General features: G+C 48.8%; 1 protein-coding gene across 5 annotated transcripts in view; it reads right to left on the reverse strand.

The window, feature by feature from the left end:
* Nucleotides 1-14807, reverse strand: part of SLC9A8 (solute carrier family 9 member A8) — a 70540-nt gene that overhangs the window by 16557 nt on the left and 39176 nt on the right. For all 5 annotated transcript variants that reach the window (XR_013338630.1, XR_013338629.1, XR_013338628.1 and 2 more), the window contains 3 exons: nucleotides 10055-10193; nucleotides 8564-8669; nucleotides 494-610 (listed from right to left, as the gene is read on the reverse strand). Coding sequence is in view for 1 of the 5 variants with exons in the window: in XM_077778384.1 (XP_077634510.1) it covers nucleotides 494-610; nucleotides 8564-8669; nucleotides 10055-10193 (362 nt within the window). In the remaining 4 variants the exon portion in view is untranslated. The remainder of the gene's footprint in view (nucleotides 1-493; nucleotides 611-8563; nucleotides 8670-10054; nucleotides 10194-14807) is intronic.

Genomic DNA, 14807 nt, shown 5'->3' on the forward strand with positions numbered 1-14807 from the left:
AGCTTCCGAGTCATGTCCTTCGAGCTGCTCAGTGGAAAAGGGGCCTGTGGACGGGCTGGGGAAAAGCCCTGACAACACCCCCAGCCCCCGCTCAGGAACTTGCGATGCTCCCGCAGCTCACACGCTGGAACTGTATTTTCCCCAGGGTTTTCCAGACTCTTGTCCGACTGGGAAGTCTCGTCTCACCTAACCCTCAGCGATGCCAGCGCCAAGGAACACGTTTTTGGGAATGTCACTTTAAAACATTACAAACATACGAGTCTCATTATTTTCAGTCTTAAATTTGTAGGCATCAAATGTTCCAGAAAGCTCTGAGGAGTTAGGTTTACATTATGGAATCTGAAAGCCAGGGTAACAAAAGATAAGGGAGTGCAGTGTCTGGCCCTGAGGAATTCTGCTGCCTCTCCTGGGCAGGAAAACCCACGGCTTCCTGAACCAGGGTGTGGCGGGGCAGGGGGCGTGCCGCGCGGGACCGCACCGGGGCAGGACTCACCGCACAGAAAGGCCACGGTCCGCAGGGTTTGCTGCATGAGGATCTGGGTGACCGGGGACAGGTTATGGTGCGTATAGTGGGACATCACGATGCCCGAGAACAGGATGGCCATGATGCCTAGAGAGGGACCAAGAGGCAGAGCACAGACTGAGGAGAGGAGAAAAGCACCTGCTACGTGAGACACAAGTAATATCACACTTTTCTACAAGTCACTGGACCCTCTAGGATTACATGTTTTCAGAATAAGCAAAAGGGAAAAAACAGAATACGTGGGGCCTCCCAGAAGCTACAGAGAAATGCTAAGGGGTCCCTGTCTCTGGCAGCTCCCTTCCCAAGGCTGGGTGACCTTGGGCCAAGCTTCTACCCTCTCTAAACCCGTTTTCTCATCTGGACAGTGGGATTAACACCACCCATTCACGGAGCTGTCGGAGGGGAATGGGGATAAGCCGCTTCCAGTGCCAGTCGCAGGAGCAGGGCTGAGCAGGTGTGAGCTGCCTGCATCACCCATGGATAGAAGGGGTGCAGGTGAACCACCCTTGGGGCAGAAAGGGAGACTAAGAATCTGGATATGGAGAATGGGTGGATTTGTATTTAATTTCTAATTTTCCCATAATCACCAGGAGTTACTCCTATAATATAATGAGAGAAGAGCGACAATAAAAGGTTATGTGTCTTTTTTTTTAATTTCTTTTTTTATCATTTATTCATTTTTGACAGAGGCAGAGCACAAGCAGGGAGGGGCAGAGAGAGAGGCAGAGACAGAATCGGAAGCAGTTTCTAGGCCTTGAGCTGTCAGCACAGAGCCCGATGTGGGGCTTGAACCCACGAGCCGTGAGATCATGACCTGAGCCGAAGTTGCACGCTCAACTGACTGAGACCCCAGGCGCCCCTGTGTCGTTTCTTTAAAGCTCTTCATGACACAGTCCACCCCTTTTGCTGCTGCTCATTCGGGACTGATCTCTGCATTTGCCCATTGCCTCTAACCACCCCAAAGTACTCTGCCTGGGCTACCTCTCAGTGCTGCCCTGCCTCAGTGGCAGAAAGGGGCTCTCATCTTCATGTAAGGAAGCTGAAATTTTTATATAAGTCATTAAACAAGGTGCCCAAATGTATGAATTCTAAGTCAAAATTTATAAGCAAAATTTTAACTCACTCCTGCCACTCTGCAGACAGACGGGGATTACCGGCTGACTCTCCATTTGGAAAAGGGTGAAGATCACACAACTGCCCCAGAGACATTTCAGGGGCTCAGCCTGCGGTCCAAACAATGCCCCCAAACACAGGCAGGCCTCGCCCTTGTGCGGCCCACCAGGCGCCGTCGGCCTGAGGGACAGCCGTGGCGGAGCCCAGTTACCTCCTCGTCCTCTTGGGAAAGAGCAAATTCCTTTGCTCTTTCATTCTTTCCTACGGAGGAGGCTGGGCAGGAACCTTCCGGCCACAAGGCACACCTGGCAAGACAGGACAGGGAAAGGAGAGGACGGGCGATGGCTGTCCTTGCTCATCAAGGCACTGGGAAGACCCTGCCGGTCAAGAGCTGCCCTGAACCACCGCTCTGCTAGATGACACACACGCAAGAAAACCTCCGGCTGTTCGCCCAGCTCCTGCCGGTGACCTTCCAGACTGCTGACCCTTCCTGACGCTGCAACAAAATACAGGGACGGCAAAGCAACGTGAAATAGAAGGGGAGAGACCAGCAGCTGGGTCAGGAACTCCACAGCTTACACCTGCCCGGCCCCGGTCCTGCGACAGGCACTGTAAGTGGCCAGTCCTCACTAGCTCCTGATGGTTCCATGAGAGGGTGCTGTTGGTCCCAATGTCCAGATGACAAAACTGAGGCTCAATCACAAAGGCACAGACTTCAGGTTTTACAGACTTGATCCTTAGCATCACAGTCCAACAGTACAAGTTCCCAGCTTCTGAGCTTCCAAGGGGTTTTGTTTCAGCAGTCTGCTTCGAGAAGGGTTATCAACTCACTGGCAAGGCTGAGACTGTGCAGTTCTTACCTTGAAGTAAAGATCGACCCCAGAGGAGCCTGAGCTACGCTTGAGCTGTGACACCAGTGGCCTTCCCCCGACATAGGTGTCCCACCCACAGAGGTCATCACCACCCACTTGAGTCCCAACATTAAATGACAACTCCGAGAAAGCCAAAGGCTCTGGGGTGTGCCTGACAGTGGGATGTGGGAGCTGCCTTGGGACTGACACTAGCGCCCGCTGCCGGAGCCCCAGGGCCCTCTCCTGCCCCCTGGGGGCGCGGCCTGCCTCAGCGCTCTGCACAGGAGACAAGCACGGCCAGGAGGGGTCTGGCTGCCTCGTTCAGGCTGGCACACGAGGCCAGGGATTGGAAACTCAGGATCTTCAGGGGCGAGGCAATAAAAATAAAAATAAAAAATGGGTGACCAGCACAGGGGCAAAGAAGGCACAAGGCCACCTACAAAGTCCGAGGGCACCCTGTGGACAGATGCGGGGCCTGAGTGCTGGCCAGTCTTCCTTCCGGCTCCTTGAGAAATGCCAGAGACCTGTTTCTTATGGGAAACCCTCAGCTTTTAATGACAGGAACCAACTCAAATATTAACAACTTCTCCATAGGGATAAACAAACCCCATCTGGAGGCTGAATTCGGACCATATGAAAATGAGCCCTCTGTCCGATGCAAGAGTGAAGCCACCACCTCTACCCCGGCCCCCACCCCTAGTCTGAGGTTGGGGCCTCTCTCGAGTTCTGGGGAAAGGAGAGTCAGCGCCAGCAGAGGGTGCAGATGCCCAAGGGGCAGCTCGAGTGTCTGCCCTACGAGCGCTCCCTTAGCAAAGGCGGCTTCCCCAGCACCCAGACCACCCTCGCCCCCTGCGGCTGCCCTCCACACCCGGGAGCAAACAGGCTCACTTACAGAGATAAAAGGATTGGGTATTTAAAAAAATGCCATTGGGGTGCTTGGGTGGCTCAGTCAGTTGAGCATGAACTTTGGCTCAGGTCATGATCTCATGCTCTGTGAGTATGAGCCCCGTATCAGGGCTCTGTGCTAACAGCTCAGATTCTGTGTCTCCCTCTCTCTTTGCCCCTCCCCTGCTCATGCTCTGTCTCTCGCTCTCTCAAAAATAAACATTAAAAAAAAAAAAAAGCCCTGTAAGAATTCCTGGCACGTGTACTTCTTCTAGAAGGCAAAGTCATTTAAGGAAGTAGATAACAGTGCAGCAAAAAGGTCAGCTTCTTGGAAGGAAGGAAGGAAGGAAGGAAGGAGAAAGAGGGAGGGAGGGAAGAGGGAAATCTATTTCTAGTCTCAGTTAAATCCACTATTTTAAATACAATGAAGAATGGTGATGAATAGAAATTCAAGTCCAAAGGCAGAAAGTGAAAGGTGTTGTTTCGTGGCTCGACTTCCACTGTACTGTGCCGTACTGTAGGTAAACTATGATGAACTTCCTGAAGTCTGGATCAAACCAGAGTCAGTTTTCTTTATTAATTACCTCAAAATAAACATATTTTGTTATAAAAGATTGAGACTCAGAGGCATATAGTAAAATGAGAATCTCCATGCACATCCCCTTGCCTAGAGGTAACTACTATTAACACTTCCCTATAGAGACTGTCAGTTTAAAAAAAATTTTTTTTTTAATGTTTTTTATTTCTGAGAGAGAGAGAGAGCGAGCGAGCGAACAGGGGAGGGTCAGAGAAAGAGGGAGACACAGAATTTGAAACAGGCTCCAGGCTCTGAGCTGTCAGCACAGAGCCTGATGCGGGGCTCAAACCCACAAACCGTGAGATCATGATCTGAGCCGAAGTCGGCCACTTAACTGACTGAGCCACCCAGGCACCCCAAGAGATTGCCAGTTCTTTTCTATGCCATTATAGAGCTTCTCTATCTTTAAAAACCAGTAACTGGGCTGTATTATGTATGCGGCACATACCACCAGCACAGGGATCTTTGAAAGGCCTCCAACACTGACCTGCCTTTGCACATATAACAGAACCCCAACTCCTTCCCGGGGTCCTTGCCCCTGTGCCCCAGCCATGCTGTACTTCCTGCTCTTCCCGGAGGGCGTCAGTTCCCTCATGTCCATCTGGGGCACTTAGCCCTGCTCAGCATTCCTGCCCCAGGCCCTCCCTTGGCTGATGCCCTTCTCCCAGCACAGGTCTTAGCTGGGGCACCACCTGTTTGAGACCTTCCTGATCCCCCGAAGGCATGATGTGTCTGTTCCCACGCCTCCCCCACCCCCCCAGCCACTCTCTATCACACGGCTCTGATTTCTCTCCTTCCTGTCACTTCTCACCCCGAGGTCACCCTGTGTTTGCCTACTTCTAACTGTCCTCCTGTCTTGAGGACCGTGCAGCCCCAGTACCAAGGACAGTTCTCGGCACAGGGCAGGCACGGAATGAGTATTTGTAGAATGGATGAATACAGGGGTTTCCAATTTTCTTTCTTAAAATCTCACAATACATCTTAGAGTTCTTTCTCTGGCAGCATAAACAGATCAAATCCATTTATCCTGTGGCTGCACAGGATGCCAGTGGGAGAACAGACCCAAACTTACTTAAGCTTTCCTACGACTGATGAGCATGTGGCTGCTTCCAACAAATGTTCTCTCCCCCAGGTACTGCTGCAAAGGAAGTCCCTGCATATGCACCTGTGTGCGTGAGGGCTGTCCCACACGGTCCATCTCTGGCCCACACCTTCCCAACATTTTGCAGAAAGCGTTCCGTCCTGGCCAATTCTGTAAGCTCCTCCTTCAACCCCAAAAGTTCCATCCTCTGTGCGTCACCGTGACAGACTGTCACTCTATCCCCATCCCCCTCCCTCTGCCCACAGTTGGCTAAACTGGCAAAAGTGGGAATCTATTCATCTTTGAATCTCTAGAGCCAGAGCGCGAAGTGGCACTCAAAACTCGTCTAAATGAATAATAGAATAATTAACACTGACAGAATTAAAATGAAGATTCTGAGAATAGCTAACACTTACTAACTCATAATTAGGGGGGCTATTTAATTGGCTGCTGAAACCAGGATACTTTTGAGAGTGATCAATTTACGTCTTAGGGCCACCACAACGTGTGGTCACCCTATTAATAATAGACACTGATGGCTCCGTCAGGATTCTTCCTTGCATTGCTCCCTTTAATCCTCAGCACAAGCCTCGCGGCAGCCCTTTTATCATGTCTGTTTCATGAGGAGAAAGTGCATGCTCAGAGCGGTTACCCGGCTGTGTGAGGTTACACAGCTAACGAGGCGCGGGGCTGGGATTCATATCCGGGTCTGTCTGGTGTCCTTAACTGCCGTGTTGTAAACACGTGACTTAGGTGTGTGATTCGGAGGACAGCATCCTGCTCCGTGCTCCTGGCAACTGCTCCCTCAATCCTTTGTGACGGGGAAAGCACAGCGTGGAAAGGAGGAGGGGACAGCAAACATCAGGAGCACTTTCCCGATGAGCTCCTACAGTGGGGCTAGAAGGTTCTCACAACACATCAGGGCTTTCCTAGCCTTCTCTGAAAACCCTGTGTGACACACATCCCAAAGGCAAATGTGGGCGCGGCCAGGCCAGATGTCCAGAGGTGGCCGTGCGCTCCTGGCCTGCATGTGCTGTCTTTGGCTCTACTGATGCTTGCAGCAAAGGTCCTTAAAGAAACGAAGCCCTAGTCACAGAACTAACACTGCCTCTCTGAAAACAAGGAACACACTCCTTTGTTTTAATCACAAATTCCAAATGGATGCACGAAATTTATCTTTGCCACCAGGTACTCAGTGTTCATCTCAAAGGGGTGGGGAACAATTTAGAAAAACAGAGGTAAAAATAGCCAGGCTAGAGCCAAATGACTCACAGGTAATGTTTATGTAAGCGCCAAAATTCAGGAAAGATAAGAGAAGGAACTTGATGGCAGATACTGGGACAAAGTTATCCAAGAGAACTGGCTTGGGAACAAATCAAATTAAAAACAAACAAAAACACCCCATGAGGCTTACAAAGAGTTCTCCATTGAAATGGCCAGAGTCCTCTCTGCTTCCTCATTGGCAAGATGTGCTCACAGAATCCCTATGTGTAATTCTGGAGTGTGATCTGTGGGTAGAATTCTGCTCAACAGAGTCATTAAAAACCACTGGGGACTTCCACTCTGCCCATGAAGAAATAACTGCTGTGTAAACTGCTGTCCTGCCATAAACAACTAGCAAACCTGACGGAAGATATGAAACGGAACTGTCTTCTGACGGGCACGGCGGGGCAGGACCGTCAGAAGCGAAACTTTACTAACCGGGGGAAACAAACAAAGTGGCCGCTCCCGCTCCAGGCCCCAGCCCAGTTTCCTGCCCTGACACAGCTTCCAGGCTGAGGCTCAGGGAGGGGAACTCCAAATCGGGCCTGGAACGGTCAATTGAGCTGAGAAGAGGGTGACCCGGAGCAGCCGGAATGCCCGAGAAGGCCGCACAGAAAGAGAGCTCCGCAGAACTGCGACGGTGGCCCCCGAGTCCTGGACCGTTGAGCGTTTAGGCCAACAAAGCCGAGGGAGACACAAGGCTGGGAGGTTCGTGTCCCACAGGCCGGAGCGGGGTGGCCTTGTAATGATGAGGCAGGAGGCAGAGTCCTCACAAGGGCCCCGCATTACTTCCTAGTGCTATGCTGGACCTGCTGACAAAGTTTAAAAGTCAACTTCAAAAGGATTAAATGGATTCCAAGAAACTTAGAGACATGGCAGAAGAAAATTCAGAACTCTAAGAATACAAGAAAATCTAGTAGTCAACAACATAATAAAGCTTACAGTGACTAGCATTCAATAAACCATTAATAGGCAAGCAAAGAGCAGGAAAATATGACTTAGAGGCAGAAGAGAAGTGAACTGAGAGAAACAGTCCTAGAATGGACAGAGATGATGGAACTGGCAAAGCAAGGACATTCCAGCAGCTGTTGTAAACGCACTCCGCGGGGCGCCGGGGGGCTCAGTCGGTTAAGCATCCGACTTCGGCTCAGGTCATGATCTCGTGGTTCCTAAGTTCGAGCCCTGCGTCGGGCTCTGTGCTGGCAGCTCAGAGCCTGGAGCCTGTTTCAGATTCTGTGTCTCCCTCTCTCTCTGACCCTCCCCTGCTCACACTGTCTCTCTCTCTCTCTCAAAGATAAATAAGCATTAAAAAAATTTTTTTTTAAATAAATGTATTCCATATGCTCAAGAATGTAGAGACAACATGAACATGATAAGAAGAGAAATGGATGATATAAAAACCAGAGGGAACTTCTGTAGACGAACACCACGATATTTGGAATGAAAGATACACTGGATGGGACTGACTGGACAGTGTGCAGGCAGGAGATCCAGAAGTGAACACAGCAATGGAAACTGAACAAAGTAAAGCATAGAAAGAAAAAAAGGAAAAGATTGAAAAAAATTAGAAAGGCAAAGTGGATTTTGGGATGATAGCAAGCTGTCTATCATAATTTAAGTAACTGGAATCCCAACAGGGGAAAAGAGGAGGGAACAGAAAAAACTGAAAATATGCACAAATATTCATAGCTAAAATCTGAAAAAACCCAAATGTCCTTCAAATGGCAAATGGATAAAATGTGGTGCAGTAAGAATGTGTGCATAAAGTACCGATACATAAACCATGGATGTCCCTCAGCGTTATGAAAACTGAAAGAAAGGAAGCACAGAAGTCTGTCTACTACATGATTTCATTCGTATGGCATTCTAGAAAATGGACTCTAGCGGTAGTGCTAGAATACAGCAGGTCCATGGGCGCCAGGGGCCAGGGCCAGGCCAGGCCAGAGGATCGACGGTCTTTGGCAGGCTGACCCCATCCTTTGAGGGAAGGCCCCTTACAGACCTTATTCTGGGAAAGCGGCAGCACGGGAAGGGATATTTTGATCTCTGCTACAGGATGGTGGGTGAAGAGAAAACGTGACCATGACACTGACCCCCGAATCTAGACAGGTCTAAATTCGGAGGTATCCTTGGAGGGCTGGCACATCCCTGTTACTGCTTATGCTCTTCTGAGTTGTGACTGTCTCTTGCAATTGAAAGTGACCCCACTGACAGCACCAGGCAGGACAACGCGTCGTCAACCCCAGCATTTCGATGTTTCTGTCACTTACCTGAGAGCGAGATTCCTTCTGCGAGCCCATAAGGAAGATAAGCAAAAATGATCATCATGCCAAACTCCAAGGAAGGTGTTTTCCTCAAGTCAATATGCTTTAGCACGTAAATAACAGTTGTCAAGGAAAAATAACGAAGGGACAGTTGATGGGAGATGCAGAAAAGTCACAAAACCGCTGCCTTCCCCATACATAAGGTAAACAACGAATACAAATGATTTTGGGACATTCTGAGGTAACACAGGAAAATCTGTCATTATGGATTTTTTTTTCTTCCTTGCAGGGAGACTGTTGTCTTAAGATAGGGAACCTGACAAAACACTAAGAAACTATCAAGTCCTAAGACACATGGTGAGGGAAAAACTAAAATCAACCTAAGTCAACTTGTTTACAAACTGCTGACTCGGGAAGCTGGCGGCATGCCGGGCTGCGGGGGCAAAGCTGGGGCCGCAGCCAGGCTGAGGACAGCCCGCGATGCCAGGTCCCCCTCCTGACATCAGAGGAGACTGCTAATGGGGTGCCCAGAAGCCCGGGGTAAAATGCCCGCTGAGGACCTCCTTTCCGACTCCTGGAGATCTCTCAACTCGCTCCTGCGGGAGGACGGTCTTCTCCGTATTCAAATACAGCCCCGGTCTGGTCTGCTCGGCCTCATCAGAGCCCATGCTTCCCACCCCCGCCCCCGCCCCCCNAAAATGCTGAACTAGAAGAAGTTTTCCTTTCCATCCCATTTATTGGTTCAATATGAGATGCTGTCAGCCAACAATAGAGCCTTTAGACTTCCGGACAAAGGAGGTGAAGGCAAAATTCAACAGGACGGCAGACAAGCACATCTGTCCCAGGCAGCGGTGGCCCTTCTGAAGGCCATCTGTGGAACAAACTGCCCGCGGAGGAGGGCCAGGAGGCCAGCTCCCCGAGACGCAGGCTTAGGCTCCCACAGAAATGGTCTGGTGCCTGTTCCTAGTTTAACCAGGACAAATTTTCTACAGCAATGAAGGTGTCATTGGCCTTAATGAGCCTCTTTCTTCCTCGGGCTGGAAAAGCTTTTGGGCTGTTAAACAATGCAATCAGTGTGAATAACTTGGATGGAGCTGTTTTAAAAGTCTCTTCTCTAGTCTTCCAGATAAGCACTTTCAGTGTGGTCAAGACTTAGTCAAGTTGATATTTTCAGAGGAAATTAATTTCCAGTTCTCTGAAAAGTGAGGCAGTAGAAACTGAAAATCTTCTGAACTGAGAAGCTCCCCTGAATCAGATCCAACTGAGATCTGAAGTTTTGAACAGTGACGTCCTAAATCTTACATGTCAAATCTAAAAACCCTTGAGTTTCAATTAAAGTGATCCTCAAACCAAAACTAAAAAAAGGTCCTTGCTCAAACTCAACCTTAGACTAAACCTGGCCCCCGGCCTCCTTAAGAAAGGGGAGAAAATGGCTGAAGGTGAGTGTAATTAAGAAAATCTTCTCGGCCATGCGTGCTCATCATATTAAAAGGATATTAGTGCAGAGATTAAGCCAGTGAGGGTGCCGAGTGCTGCTGAGCCAAAGAACATTTTGAGGAAGTAGCCAAGGGCTTGTACAAATGTTTGCCACCCACTGACATCTGACATATTTTTCCTTGTTAAGCCTTCAGCTGTGCTAGGAAATAAAAGAAAAACAGAAGAAGTTAAAATGTCATAGACAAAGTTATTAGAAATTAACTAAAACTCAAAACTTGATTTCTTGCTTAGGCACTCATTCATTCATTCATTCATTCATTCATTCATTCGGTTGGGTCACTTATTTGCTCCCCTACTTCGCTGCAGGCATGGAGTGAGTTTCAGGGGCTCCAGAGAGGAGAGCAGTCGCTGCCCTGGAAGGGCTCCTTCAGTCTGGTGAGGAAGACAAACAGGACGGGAATAAATGACCACCTTGGGGAAGGGCAAAGGACTGCAGAAACACAGGTGGGCATCTAACTCGGGCTGGCGGCGGTCGAGGAAGGTTCCTCATGACATGTGGGCTGGGTTCAGATTTAGAAAAAAGAAGAATTAACTCTGGTGAAGAAATGAGGGAAAGTGCCGCAGGCGGAGGGGATAGCACAGGCAGAGGCAAGGAGCCCGAGATGCACAGCACATTCTGGGAGCTACCATTACATAGATCAGCAGGGACAGAACACAGGGCCGGGACAGGGGCGGGGGCGCCAGTGGGAAGAACAGCGACAAGAGAAAAGCCAAGACCAGCAGCCGTGGCAGACGTGTGAAAGGCTTTTGATGAACTAAGCTAAGGAGATGGTAGTTCATCCCAACGGCACTAGGGAGCCATGGGGAGTGTTTCTAGTCTGGGGGGGATCCTGGGATAAAACCTGGTATTGAAGCAATGGCAGGAAACCAGATGAGAGTGGGGCGACCTAAAGAAGGGTCACTGGGAGGGCGCCAGGGTGGCTCAGTGGGTTAACTGTCCAACTCCTGGTTTTGGCTCAGGTCACGATCTCACGGTTCATGAGTTTGAGCCCCGCATCAAGCTCTGCACTGACAACTTGGGATTCTCTCTCCCTCTCTCTCTGCTCCTCCCTTGCTCAGGCTCTTTCTCTCTCTCTCAAAATAAATAAATTTAAACTTAAATTAAATTAAGAAAAAAAAGTGTCACTGGGTACAGGCTGAGAGAGTGGATTCAGGAGGCATTAGGGACAATTAAAAGAACTTTCCTTTTAGGATAATAGAGCAAAGTAAAATGTCAGAAGCCATTAAATTCAATTAATGGTTTTATCCCTGAGAGGAAAACCAATGTACCATTACAATGGAGTTGTTCTAACTAAAAATCCTCCTCCTACCGGATTCTACCCTTAGACCACTCTCCGATCCATCCACTTGTCTCCTTCCGTCCCTTACCCGCCTCTGTTCCGGGCCCTGTGCTTCATCACTCTGTCTAAACATCCTTGTCTTCCTAGGGACCGACCCATTCTCCGCTCACTGGCCTGGATGGTCCCTTTAAAACACACAACCTGACCGGGTCACTGGCCTGTTCAAACCCCTCAACAGATCCCTGCTGCTTCCCAGGAGGAAGCCCAGCCTACGCACGACCTGACTCCTCTGCCCTCGTGACCCCGTCTCTCCTCATTCCGAAAGGGCCCCGCTGTCCTGGGCACCTCTCGGTAGGTCATCTTTCCCTGTTCCCTGCCCCCAGCTAACTCCCCAGTTTGTTCCTCAGAACCCAGGGCCAGTGTCACCTCCTCAGGGACAGCTGGCCTGACCCCTTCACATATTGCAGGCTCTCCTGGTGCCTGACGGCTTCCCAGCAAGTGCCAAGTCGGAATCACTCCCGGAGACCGTACCCGCGTCCACCTGGTTCCCTGCCACATGTCCGGGGCCTACGGCAGGGCCCAGTATACTGACACTCAGTACAGAAGACACTCAGTACATGTCTGCTGAATCAGTAACAAAACAAAGACCTGTCAAAAGAAATATTCAGTTTCACTCATCAGTGTTTCATGAATTGCTATAATTTTAAAGTGGGAAAATCTCTGACAAAAGGGTAGCTTGATCAAATAACCTCAGGAAGTTTTCAGCAGTGACTGGCAGCACAGTGTAACATAATAAAGGTTCTGAAAAGTCCTGCAAAAAAAAGAAATCTAACTTTTCACACACACGTTTTCTGCACAACTACCCCAGCCCTTTCTTTCCCAGCAGACCACAGGTTAACATCCCAGCTTGGGGAGTGCTGACAGCCACCCACAGTTCCCCAACAGACCTGCAGGCCACCTGCACCCAGTGCCTGGCCCCCACCCCGTCTCGCTGCCACAGCTGGTACACTGGTTGGAGACTTGCTTTCCTTTCATGCAGAGGCCCCAGGGAAGTGAGTCGCCGGTGATGTCATACAAGATAAACGAAATTCGAATTTGGACTCTTCCTGGCCTGGTAAATGTCTACATTTTTGTTTTTCAGGTCCTGTTTCTCCCACTGGAAGTACACTCTGAAACCAGACGTGATTCTACCCTGTAAGCACGGAAAGCTGACGTGGCCCTCTCACCCTCCCCTCTGCAACCTGAATATGCCGGCCGGCTCACAGGACAGCGTGGCTGAGAAGCCTCACTCGAACCCCTCGGCATGGCCGTCTCTCTCATGCTCAAGGCACAGTGCTCACTCCTCCATGAGCAGCTTTCTCCCACCCTGGACCGAGCTCCGTCAAGTCCGGCGGGTCTCTGAGCAACACCTTGCACCTGGTGGGCCCTCACCAGATGTTGGGGGCGGATGGCCGGTCTTCAGCATGTCCCACCCGGGCCATGTGCCGGCAGTGGTGAGGGGTGGGGGGTGCTGGAAACACATGCATGTGGCCCACAGATCCAGTTTTGGGAACCGCCATCGCAGGCGATCTTGACCTTCAGAAGCACTTTTCCAGGAAGAAACTTTGGCTTGTTACAGTGACTCCATCATTTCTCATTTTCAAAAGAAAGTATCTCCTCATCTTTAACCTTCTGTTAAAGCCTTTAGCAGAAAACCTTTAACCTTTTCCTCCTGGAAAAGCTCAGAAAAGGTCCTCCTTCTGACAGATTTTTAAAAACAAAATAGAGATAAAGCAGCTGAGTTGAGCTCCTAATGCATAAAAATAACTCATGATGTCACCTCCAATTTGGACAAAATACTTTATCAAAAATGTTCGATATGTGTCACCAAGACACGGAACAAAAGTCAAAACCCAAAAGCGAAAAGGTCTTCAGAGTAGACCTTAAATAAGAAAAAATACTGCCATCAGGTTTTTTAAAGGTCTTATATATAGCATCATGTCTGAGAACTTCCTAATAAAGCCATGGAAGTTTCCTGCCAAGAGAAATGTGAAAAAGCCAATAACGGGGAACTTGCTAAAGAGATCATAGTAAATTTGTAGAAAGGAATACTCTGTAACCAGTAGAATGATGTCATGGAAGATTATTTCTCAACTTTGCTCAGTGGAAAAGTTACAATACAGTACATGGGGTATAAGCCCATCTAAATAAAATGTATGTGTACCTCTACCAAACTGAACTGTAATTACCTCTGGGTAATAGTAATGCAGGTAATCTCTGTCTATTTTCTAAATTTTATATGAAGAATAGATGTATTACTTTTAGAATACCAAAAAAATATATTTATATTTTTATACCAAAATACCAAATACCAAAATACCAAATACCAAAAATATATATTATTGGTTTTGTTTAAGGTCTGCTAAGCACTTCTTGGAATTAATTAAGCATCATTTGGGAAAGTTCTTCCTGCAAAAGTAGGACAAAGACATGAAATAGTGATTGGAGGACAGGACGTAGAAGAGGAAAGGGTCTCACATTAACTGATATCCGACGCTTCCCACACAGCACTGTATTCATTCAATCCTCAAATCCAATCCGAGGCTCCTCACTTTACTGCTGAGATACATGTGGCTCAGAGACAGTGGCTCAGGCTCACATGGCTGTAAGTGGCATCCCTGGGACTTGAACCCAGGTCAGACTGATTCCAAACCCTGGGTTCCTTCCACTATAAAAATGTCATTTCATTCTAACATAAAAATTCTAAGTGTAATTGCTAACAAAGCTTTCAAGGAAACGCTAACTACTACAGAGTGGTTCTGCTTAGCAAGGAATCCCATAACAGGAAACAAGTCAGTATTCAGATAATGGAGATTCTATTCTTGAGCGGAACACAGACTGGCTCCTAAAATTCTCTTAGCTCGTCTGAGAAACACTGTCCAGGGCTCTTTCCTCCAACGGCTTTGACTATCTGTGCCTTCTCTGTTTCTGGTAAAACTGCTTGGATCTCCTGCCCATACATGCTAATGAACACCAGGGAAGACAGAGTTCAAGGAAAACAGTCCTGAGTTAGATAAATGCATTTGAGATGATCTTAAATTCATTTCATTTCTTTTTCCCAATGGCTTCTTGACATTTTATGATTCATCGGTAATTTCTCAGGTCCCACCAACAAGGGCAGTGATGCCAATGAACATTTGAAAACAATTTACAGTTTCCAAGGTAGCTTTCACACAACAGCATCTCAAGGTGGGACGCCTGTTAGTACCACTAGCTTATTTTACAGCTGTGAAAAGGAAGGAGACGTGCAACAGCGCCTAAGTGGGAGAGCAGGGCCTGTTTACTGTGTTTCTCCAAACACCAAGGAGGCTGCTTCCTTGTCCTGAGCTCAAGCCCCACTTCGGGTGAACTCAAGCTCCGCTTCAGACTCTGCGCTCACAGTGAGGAGCCTGGGTGGGTTCCTCCCCCCACACCCCCGCCCCCCGCACCTCACA

This window comes from Crocuta crocuta, unplaced genomic scaffold, assembly GCF_008692635.1.
Source record: "Crocuta crocuta isolate KB4526 unplaced genomic scaffold, BGI_CrCroc_1.0 scaffold27, whole genome shotgun sequence".
Lineage (NCBI taxonomy): Eukaryota > Metazoa > Chordata > Mammalia > Carnivora > Hyaenidae > Crocuta > Crocuta crocuta.